Source organism: Phyllobates terribilis, unplaced genomic scaffold (assembly GCF_046119375.1).
Source record: "Phyllobates terribilis strain yellow unplaced genomic scaffold, ASM4611937v1 Scaffold_9__5_contigs__length_417890890, whole genome shotgun sequence".
In the NCBI taxonomy this organism is placed as follows: domain Eukaryota; kingdom Metazoa; phylum Chordata; class Amphibia; order Anura; family Dendrobatidae; genus Phyllobates; species Phyllobates terribilis.
This window is the reverse complement of record NW_027362769.1, coordinates 187,043,672-187,054,387: the sequence shown is the minus strand read 5'-3', so window position 1 is coordinate 187,054,387 and position 10,716 is coordinate 187,043,672. Positions and strand designations below refer to the sequence as shown.

At 64.0% G+C, this 10,716-nt stretch overlaps 1 protein-coding gene across 3 annotated transcripts in view; it reads left to right on the top strand.

The window, feature by feature from the left end:
* Window positions 1-282: 282 nt before the first annotated feature.
* The window catches only part of HSPBAP1 (HSPB1 associated protein 1), a 49,229-nt gene continuing 38,795 nt past the window's right edge, over window positions 283-10,716 (top strand). The window contains exon 1 of one of the 3 annotated variants that reach the window (XM_073645714.1): window positions 283-366. In XM_073645714.1, the coding sequence (XP_073501815.1) occupies window positions 339-366 (28 nt within the window). In that variant the 5' untranslated portion in view covers window positions 283-338. The remainder of the gene's footprint in view (window positions 367-10,716) is intronic. The other 2 variants (XM_073645715.1, XM_073645716.1) reach the window with 2 other exon arrangements.

Sequence of the window (10,716 nt, the reverse complement as noted above, 5' to 3'; positions counted from 1 at the left end):
TATCCCGGGAACACCCCACAAAACCCTCCGTATACCAGGGAACATCCCACAAGACCCGCAGTATACAGTGGACACCCCACAAAACCCACTTTATACAAGAACCCCAGGACACCTTATAATAATTACAGGCCACAGACATCCCATAATGGTCATTACAGCCTATATTATAGGGCCTATAATAATCACCGGCCGCAGACAGAGGAGTCAGATCCATTACACTAGATCAGTAACCAGAAACATGGCGGCCTCCATCGCCGGCGACACCTGGAGCGCACAAGCGCTGATGACGTAATATTCCTGCGCCGGAGCCGCCGGGAGTCACGTGAGCCTTGCTGAGGATGGAGCCTGCGGTGACAGGTGCAGCAGGTACCGGGGAAGGAGGCGAGCTGGGATCTGTAGTTCTCCGCGGCCTCTTGTCGCTGGTGTGATGTGTAATGTCGGATTGTGCTACTTCCTAATGACCGGGTCCAACACCTCCGCCCGCAGCCACAGAATGGACACGTGCGGAGAAGTGTCGTCCCAGTGACTGACAGCAAGCAGCTGAGAGACGCTGCAGAGCGGAAGCGCCCACAGTCCCGGCCCCGAGGGTGTGAACGGCCCCAGAGCCGCGTGCGGGGGCGTGTCCTCTGTGTGCGAGTGCATGTCCTGTGTGCGCGGGGGCGTGTCCTGTGTGTGCGGGGGCGTGTCCTGTGTGCGCGGGGGCGTGTCCTGTGTGCGCGGGGGCGTGTCATCTGTGCGGGGGGTGTCCTGTGTGTGTTTGCGGGGGCGTATCCTGTGTGTGTGTGTTTGCGGGGGCGTATCCTGTGTGTGTGTTTGCGGGGGCGTATCCTATGTGTGTGTTTGCGGGGGCGTATCCTGTGTGTGTGTTTGCGGGGACGTATCCTGTGTGTGTTTGCGGGGGGTGTCCTGTGTGTGTTTGCGGGGGCGTATCCTGTGTGTGTGTTTGCGGGGGCGTATCCTGTGTGTGTGTTTGCGGGGGCGTATCCTATGTGTGTGTTTGCGGGGGCGTATCCTATGTGTGTGTTTGCGGGGGCGTATCCTGTGTGTGTGTTTGCGGGGACGTATCCTGTGTGTGTTTGCGGGGGGTGTCCTGTGTGTGTTTGCGGGGGCGTATCCTGTGTGTGTGTTTGCGGGGGCGTATCCTGTGTGTGTGTTTGCGGGGGCGTATCCTGTGTGTGTGCGGGGGGGTGTCCTGTGTGTGTGCGGGGGGGTGTCCTGTGTGTGTGCGGGGGGGTGTCCTGTGTGTGTGCGGGGGCGTGTCCTGTGTGTGCGGGGGCGTGTCCTGTGTGTGCGGGGGGCATGTCCTCTGTGTGTGCTGGGGTGTGTCCTCTGTGTACAGGGGGGTGTCCTGTGTGTGTGCGGGTGCATGTCCTGTGTGCGCGGGGGCGTGTCCTGTGTGTGCTTGCGGGGGCGTATCCTGTGTGTGTGTGTGCGGGGGCGTGTCCTCTGTGTGCGGGTGCATGTCCTGTGTGCGCGGGGGCGTGTCCTCTGTGCGGGGGGTGTCCTGTGTGTGTTTGCGGGGGCGTATCCTGTGTGTGTGCGGGGGGGTGTCCTGTGTGTGCGGGGGCGTGTCCTGTGTGTGCGGGGGCGTGTCCTGTGTGTGCGGGGGCGTGTCCTGTGTGTGCGGGGGCGTGTCCTGTGTGTGGGGGGGCATGTTCTCTGTGTGGGGGGGCATGTTCTCTGGGCGTGTCCTCTGTGTGTGGGGGCGTGTCCTCTGTGTGCAGGGGGGTGTCCTGTGTGTGTGCGGGGGCGTGTCCTCTGTGTGCGGGTGCATGTCCTCTGTGCGCGGGGGCGTATCCTGTGTGTGTGTGCTTGCGGGGGCGTGTCCTGTGTGTGTGCGGGGGCGTGTCCTGTGTGTGTGCGGGGGCATGTCCTGTGTGTGTGCTGGGGCGTGTCCTCTGTGTGCGAGTGCATGTCCTGTGTGTGCGGGGGCGTGTCCTCTGTGTGCGAGTGCATGTCCTGTGTGCGCGGGGGCGTGTCCTCTGTGCGGGGGGTGTCCTGTGTGTGTTTGCGGGGGCGTATCCTGTGTGTGTGTGTTTGCGGGGGCGTATCCTGTGTGTGTGTGTTTGCGGGGGCGTATCCTGTGTGTGTGTTTGCGGGGGCGTATCCTGTGTGTGTGTTTGTGGGGGCGTATCCTGTGTGTGTGCGGGGGGGTGTCCTGTGTGTGTGTGTTTGCGGGGGCGTATCCTGTGTGTGTGTTTGCGGGGGCGTATCCTGTGTGTGTGTTTGCGGGGGCGTATCCTGTGTGTGTGCGGGGGGGTGTTCTGTGTGTGTGCGGGGGGGTGTCCTGTGTGTGTGCGGGGGCGTGTCCTGTGTGTGCGGGGGCGTGTCCTCTGTGTGTGCGGGGGGCATGTCCTCTGTGTGTGCTGGCGCGTGTCCTCTGTGTGTGCTGGGGCGTGTCCTCTGTGTACAGGGGGATGTCCTGTGTGTGTGCGGGTGCATGTCCTGTGTGCGCGGGGGCGTGTCCTGTGTGTGCTTGCGGGGGCGTATCCTGTGTGTGTGTGTGTGCGGGGGCGTGTCCTCTGTGTGCGGGTGCATGTCCTGTGTGCGCGGGGGCGTGTCCTCTGTGCGGGGGGTGTCCTGTGTGTGTTTGCGGGGGCGTATCCTGTGTGTGTGTGTTTGCGGGGGCGTATCCTGTGTGTGTGCGGGGGCGTGTCCTGTGTGTGCGGGGGCGTGTCCTGTGTGTGCGGGGGCGTGTCCTGTGTGTGCGGGGGCGTGTCCTGTGTGTGGGGGGGGCATGTTCTCTGTGTGGGGGGGCATGTTCTCTGTGTGGGGGGGCGTGTCCTCTGTGTGGGGGGGCGTGTCCTTTGTGTGCAGGGGCGTGTCCTCTGTGTGCAGGGGGGTGTCCTGTGTGTGTGCGGGGGCGTGTCCTCTGTGTGCGGGTGCATGTCCTCTGTGCGCGGGGGCGTATCCTGTGTGTGTGTGCTTGCGGGGGCGTATCCTGTGTGTGTGCGGGGGCGTGTCCTGTGTGTGTGCGGGGGCATGTCCTGTGTGTGTGCGGGGGGCGTGTCCTGTGTGTGTGCGGGGGGCGTGTCCTCTGTGTGTGCGGGGGCGTGTCCTGTGTGTGTGCGGGGGCATGTCCTGTGTGTGTGCAGGGGGTGTCCTGTGTGTGTGCGGGGGCGTGTCCTCTGTGTGCGGGGGCGTGTCCTCTGTGTGTGCGGGGGGCGTGTCATGTGTGTGCGGGGGGCGTGTCATGTGTGTGCGGGGGGCGTGTCATGTGTGTGCGGGGGGCGTGTCATGTGTGTGCGGGGGGCGTGTCCTCTGTGTGTGCGGGGGCGTGTCCTCTGTGTGTGCGGGGGGCGCGTCCTCTGTGTGTGTGCGGGGGCGTGTCCTCTGTGTGTGTGCGGGGGCGTGTCCTCTGTGTGTGTGCGGGGGGCGTGTCCTCTGTGTGTGTGCGGGGGGCGTGTCCTCTGTGTGTGCGGGGGGCGTGTCCTCTGTGTGCAGGGGGTGTCCTGTGTGTGTGCGGGGGCGTGTCCTGTGTGTGCGGGTGCATGTCCTGTGTGTGCGGGGGCGTGTCCTCTGTGTGTGCGGGGGCGTGTCATGTGTGTGCGGGGGGCGTGTCGTGTGTGCGGGGGGCGTGTCATGTGTGTGCGGGGGGCGTGTCATGTGTGTGCGGGGGGCGTGTCCTCTGTGTGTGCGGGGGCGTGTCCTCTGTGTGCAGGGGGCGTGTCCTCTGTGTGCAGGGGGTGTCCTGTGTGTGTGCGGGGGCGTGTCCTCTGTGTGCGGGTGCATGTCCTGTGTGCGCGGGGGCGTGTCCTCTGTGCGGGGGGTGTCCTGTGTGTGTTTGCGGGGGCGTATCCTGTGTGTGTGTGTTTGCGGGGGCGTATCCTGTGTGTGTGTTTGCGGGGGCGTATCCTGTGTATGTGCGGGGGGGTGTCCTGTGTGTGTGCGGGGGCGTGTCCTCTGTGTGTGGGGGGGGCGTGTCCTCTGTGTGTGGGGGGGGCGTGTCCTCTGTGTGGGGGGGGGGGGCGTGTCCTCTGTGTGTGCTGGGGCGTGTCCTCTGTGTACAGGGGGGTGTCCTCTGTGTGTGCGGGGGCGTGTCCTCTGTGTGCGGGTGCATGTCCTGTGTGCGCGGGGGCGTGTCCTGTGTGTGCTTGCGGGGGCGTATCCTGTGTGTGTGTGTGTGCGGGGGCGTGTCCTGTGTGTGTGCGGGGGCGTGTCCTCTGTGTGCGGGTGCATGTCCTGTGTGCGCGGGGGCGTGTCCTGTGTGTGTTTGCGGGGGCGTATCCTGTGTGTGTGCGGGGGCGTATCCTGTGTGTGTGCGGGGGGGTGTCGTGTGTGTGCGGGGGGGTGTCGTGTGTGTGCGGGGGGGGTGTCGTGTGTGTGCGGGGGTGTGTCGTGTGTGTGCGGGGGTGTGTCGTGTGTGTGCGGGGGTGTGTCGTGTGTGTGCGGGGGTGTGTCGTGTGTGTGCGGGGGTGTGTCGTGTGTGTGCGGGGGTGTGTCGTGTGTGTGCGGGGGTGTGTCGTGTGTGTGCGGGGGTGTGTCGTGTGTGTGTGCGGGGGTGTGTCGTGTGTGTGTGCGGGGGTGTGTCGTGTGTGTGCGGGGGTGTGTCGTGTGTGTGCGGGGGTGTGTCGTGTGTGTGCGGGGGTGTGTCGTGTGTGTGCGGGGGCGTGTCGTGTGTGTGCGGGGGCGTGTCCTGTGTGTGCGGGGGCGTGTCCTGTGTGTGCGGGGGCGTGTTCTCTGCGTGTGGGGGCGTGTCCTTTGTGTGCGGGGGCGTGTCCTCTGTGTGCAGGGGGGTGTCCTGTGTGTGTGCGGGGGCGTGTCCTCTGTGTGCGGGTGCATGTCCTCTGTGCGCGGGGGCCTGGCCTGTGTGTGCTTGCGGGGGCGTGTCCTGTGTGTGTGCTTGCGGGGGCGTATCCTGTGTGTGTGGGGGGGGCGTGTCCTGTGTGTGTGCGGGGGCGTGTCCTGTGTGTGCGGGGGCGTGTCCTGTGTGTGTGCTGGGGCGTGTCCTGTGTGTGTGCTGGGGCGTGTCCTCTGTGTGTGCGGGGGGCGTGTCCTCTGTGTGTGCGGGGGGCGTGTCCTCTGTGTGTGCGGGGGGCGTGTCCTCTGTGTGTGCGGGGGGCGTGTCCTCTGTGTGTGTGCGGGGGGCGTGTCCTCTGTGTGTGTGCGGGGGCGTGTCCTCTGTGTGTGTGCGGGGGCGTGTCCTCTGTGTGTGTGCGGGGGCGTGTCCTCTGTGTGTGTGCGGGGGGCGTGTCCTGTGTGTGTGCGGGGGTTTCCTGTGTGTGCGGGGGCGTGTCCTCTGTGTGCGGGTGCATGTCCTGTGTGTGTGCGGGGGCGTGTCATGTGTGTGCGGGGGGCGTGTCATGTGTGTGCGGGGGGCGTGTCATGTGTGTGCGGGGGGCGTGTCATGTGTGTGCGGGGGGCGTGTCATGTGTGTGCGGGGGGCGTGTCATGTGTGTGCGGGGGGCGTGTCATGTGTGTGCGGGGGGCGTGTCATGTGTGTGCGGGGGGCGTGTCCTCTGTGTGTGCGGGGGCGTGTCCTCTGTGTGCAGGGGGTGTCCTGTGTGTGTGCGGGGGCGTGTCCTCTGTGTGCGGGTGCATGTCCTGTGTGCGCGGGGGCGTGTCCTCTGTGCGGGGGGTGTCCTGTGTGTGTTTGCGGGGGCGTATCCTGTGTGTGTGTGTTTGCGGGGGCGTATCCTGTGTGTGTGTTTGCGGGGGCGTATCCTGTGTGTGTGCAGGGGGGTGTCCTGTGTGTGGGGGGGCGTGTCCTCTGTGTGGGGGGGCGTGTCCTCTGTGTGTGGGGGGGGCGTGTCCTCTGTGTGTGGGGGGGGCGTGTCCTCTGTGTGTGCTGGGGCGTGTCCTCTGTGTGTGGGGGGGGCGTGTCCTCTGTGTGTGCTGGGGCGTGTCCTCTGTGTACAGGGGGGTGTCCTGTGTGTGTGCGGGGGCGTGTCCTCTGTGTGCGGGTGCATGTCCTGTGTGCGCGGGGGCGTGTCCTGTGTGTGCTTGCGGGGGCGTATCCTGTGTGTGTGTGTGCGGGGGCGTGTCCTGTGTGTGTGCGGGGGCGTGTCCTCTGTGTGCGGGTGCATGTCCTGTGTGCGCGGGGGCGTGTCCTGTGTGTGTTTGCGGGGGCGTATCCTGTGTGTGTGTGTTTGCGGGGGCGTATCCTGTGTGTGTGTTTGCGGGGGCGTATCCTGTGTGTGTGCAGGGGGGTGTCCTGTGTGTGGGGGGGCGTGTCCTCTGTGTGGGGGGGCGTGTCCTCTGTGTGGGGGGGCGTGTCCTCTGTGTGGGGGGGCGTGTCCTCTGTGTGTGGGGGGGCGTGTCCTCTGTGTGTGGGGGGGGCGTGTCCTCTGTGTGTGGGGGGGGCGTGTCCTCTGTGTGTGCTGGGGCGTGTCCTCTGTGTGTGGGGGGGGCGTGTCCTCTGTGTGTGCTGGGGCGTGTCCTCTGTGTACAGGGGGGTGTCCTGTGTGTGTGCGGGGGCGTGTCCTCTGTGTGCGGGTGCATGTCCTGTGTGCGCGGGGGCGTGTCCTGTGTGTGCTTGCGGGGGCGTATCCTGTGTGTGTGTGTGCGGGGGCGTGTCCTGTGTGTGTGCGGGGGCGTGTCCTCTGTGTGCGGGTGCATGTCCTGTGTGCGCGGGGGCGTGTCCTGTGTGTGTTTGCGGGGGCGTATCCTGTGTGTGTGTGTTTGCGGGGGCGTATCCTGTGTGTGTGCGGGGGGGTGTCCTGTGTGTGTGCGGGGGTGTGTCGTGTGTGTGCGGGGGTGTGTCGTGTGTGTGCGGGGCGTGTCGTGTGTGTGCGGGGCGTGTCGTGTGTGTGCGGGGCGTGTCGTGTGTGTGCGGGGCGTGTCGTGTGTGTGCGGGGCGTGTCGTGTGTGTGCGGGGGCGTGTCGTGTGTGTGCGGGGGCGTGTCGTGTGTGTGCGGGGGCGTGTCCTGTGTGTGCGGGGGCGTGTCCTGTGTGTGCGGGGGCGTGTCCTGTGTGTGCGGGGGCGTGTCCTGTGTGTGCGGGGGCGTGTCCTCTGTGTGTGGGGGCGTGTCCTTTGTGTGCGGGGGCGTGTCCTCTGTGTGCAGGGGCGTGTCCTCTGTGTGTGCGGGGGCGTGTCCTCTGTGTGTGCGGGGGGCGTGTCCTCTGTGTGTGCGGGGGCGTGTCCTCTGTGTGCAGGGGGGTGTCCTGTGTGTGTTTGCGGGGGCGTGTCCTCTGTGTGCGGGGGTGTCCTCTCTGTGTGGGGGGGCGTGACCTTGGTGTGTGGGGCGTGTCCTGTGTGTGTGTGCGGGGGCGTGTCCTCTGTGTGTGCGGGGGGCGTGTCCTCTGTGTGTGCGGGGGCGTGTCCTCTGTGTGTGCGGGGGGCGTGTCCTCTGTGTGTGCGGGGGCGTGTCCTCTGTGTGCAGGGGGGTGTCCTGTGTGTGTTTGCAGGGGCGTGTCCTCTGTGTGCGGGGGGTGTCCTCTCTGTGTGGGGGGGCGTGACCTTGGTGTGTGGGGCGTGTCCTGTGTGGGGGCGTGTCCTCGGCGTGTATGATTTATGTTCGATGTTCATTGAAGAAGTGAAAAAATAGTTTGTGGAGGTGGCGCCCCCGTCAGAGCCGCAGGACTAATACTTCATCGTCCTCCACCTCCTTCTTGGCGCTGGGCAGGGATGTGCACACTGTATATACGCTGTGTATCATGTCCGTATACCGCTGCTGGTGATCGACGAGACATCAGCGACCGACACGTGGTATCAAACAGGAGAAGAAACCGAGGGTTTATTCCCACCGCGACCCACGAACACCGCGACCCCGAGACCTCGGGCACTGCGACCCTCGAGCACTGCGACCCTCGAGCACCGCGACCTCGAGCACCGCGACGCCCGAGAACCTCGACCTCGAGCACCGTGACACCGAGAACCGCAACCCCCGAGCACCGCGGCCCCAAGACCTCAAGCACCGAGACCTCGAGCACCGCGACACCGAGAACCGCAACCCCCGAGCACCACGGCCCCAAGACCTCAAGCACCGCGGCCTCGAGCACAGCGAACCCCGAGAATCGCGACCGCGACGCCCAAGAACGTCGACCTCGAGCACCGTGACACCGAGAACCGCAACCCCCGAGCACCACGGCCCCAAGACCTCAAGCACCGCGGCCTCGAGCACAGCGAACCCCGAGAATCGCGACCGCGACGCCCAAGAACCTCGACCTCGAGCACCGTGACACCGAGAACCGCAACCCCCGAGCACCACGGCCCCAAGACCTCAAGCACCACGGCCTCGAGCACAGCGAACCCCGAAAACCGCGACCTCGAGCACCGCGACGCCCTAGAACCTCGAGCACCGTGACACCGAGCACCGCGGCCCCAAGACCTCAAGCACCGAGACCTCGAGCACCGCGACACCGAGAACCGCAACCCCCGAGCACGACGACCCCAAGACCTCAAGCACCGCGGCCTCGAGCACAGCGAACCCCGAGAACCGAGACCTCGAGCACCGAGAACCGAGACCTCGAGCACCAAGACCCCGAGCACTGTGACCCCTGAGCACCGCGACCCCAAGACCTCGAGCACCGCGACCCCCAGCACCGCGACCTCGAGCACTGCTGCCCCGAGCACCGCGACCCTGAGCACCATGACCCCGAGTCACAGGGAAATAAACTCACAGACCGGACATTCAGTGTCTCCCACTCGCACACCACCTCTTCATCTCGCCCCCTATCTGTCGGTGTCCCCCAAGGTTCAGTTCTAGGACCCCTGCTCTTCTCCATCTACACCTTCGGCCTGGGACAGCTCATAGTCTCATGGCTTTCAGTATCACCTCTATGCTGATGACACACAGATCTACCTCTCCGGACCAGATATCTCCTCCCTACTAACCAGAATCCCATAATGTCTGTCCGCTATTTCATCCTTCTTCTCTGCCAGATTTCTAAAACTTAACATGGACAAAACAGAATTCATCATCTTTCCGCCATCTCATTCATCCCCCCCCATCTGACCTATCTATCATAGTCAATGGCTGCCCACTCTCCCCAGTAACACAAGCTCGCTGCCTTGGAGTAACCCTGGACTCAGAACTCTCCTTCAAACCTCATATCCAAGCCCTTTCCACTTCCTGCCGACTCCAACTCAAAAATATCTCCTGGATCCGCACATTCCTCAACCATGAATCTGCAAAAACACTGGTGCACGCCCTCATCATCTCCCGCCTTGACTACTGCAACCTCCTGCTCTGTGGCCTCCCCTCTAACACTCTCGCGCCCCTCCAATCTATCCTAAACTCTGCTGCTCGACTAATCCACCTGTCCCCCCGCTATTCCCCGGCCTCTCCCCTCTGTCAATCCCTTCACTGGCTCCCCATTGCTCAGAGACTCCAGTTCAAAACCCTAACCATGACATACAAAGCCATCCACAACCTGTCTCCTCTATATATCTGTGACCTAGTCTCCCGTTACATACCTGCACGCAGCCTCCGATCCTCACAAGATCTCCTTCTCTACTCCCCTCTTATCTCCTCTTCCCACAACCGTATACAAGATTTCTCCCGTGCTTCCGCCCTACTCTGGAACTCTCTACCCCAACACATCAGACTCTCGCCTACCGTGGAAACCTTCAAAAGGAACCTGAAGACCCACCTCTTCCGACAAGCCTACAACCTGCAGTAACCACCGCTGCACGACCAGCTCTACCCTCACCTACTGTATCCTCACCCATCCCCTGTAGACTTTGAGCCCTCGCGGGCAGGGTCCTCGCTCCACCATACCACTGCACGACCAGCTCTACCCTCACCTACTGTATCCTCATCCATCCCTTGTAGACTGTGAGCCCTCGCGGGCAGGGTCCTCGCTCCACCATACCGCTGCACGACCAGCTCTACCCTCACCTACTGTATCCTCACCCATCCCTTGTAGACTGTGAGCCCTCGCAGGCAGGGTCCTCGCTCCACCATACCGCTGCACGACCAGCTCTACCCTCACCTACTGTATCCTCACCCATCCCTCGTAGATTGTGAGCCCTCGCGGGCAGGGTCCTCGCTCCACCATACCGCTCCACGACCAGCTCTACCCTCACCTACTGTATCCTCACCCATCCCTTGTAGACTGTGAGCCCTCGCGGGCAGGGTCCTTACTCCACCATACCGCTGCACGACCACCTCTACCCTCACCTACTGTATCCTCACCCATCCCCTGTAGACTGTGAGCCCTCGGGGGCAGGGTCCTCGCTCCACTATACCGCTGCACGACCAGCTCTACCCTCACCTACTGTATCCTCACCCATCCCTTGTAGACTGTGAGCCCTCGCAGGCAGGGTCCTCGCTCCACCACACCGCTGCACGACCAGCTCTACCCTCACCTACTGTATCCTCACCCATCCCTCGTAGATTGTGAGCCCTCGCGGGCAGGGTCCTCGCTCCACCATACCGCTCCACGACCAGCTCTACCCTCACCTACTGTATCCTCACCCATCCCCTGTAGACTGTGAGCCCTCGCGGGCAGGGTCCTCGCTCCACCATACCGCTGCACGACCAGCTCTACCCTCACCTACTGTATCCTCACCCATCCCTCGTAGATTGTGAGCCCTCGCGGGCAGGGTCCTCGCTCCACCATACCGCTCCACGACCAGCTCTACCCTCACCTACTGTATCCTCACCCATCCCCTGTAGACTGTGAGCCCTCGCGGGCAGGGTCCTCGCTCCACCATACCGCTCCACGACCAGCTCTACCCTCACCTACTGTATCCTCACCCATCCCCTGTAGACTGTGAGCCCTCGCGGGCAGGGTCCTCGCTCCACCATACCGCTGCACGACCAGCTCTAC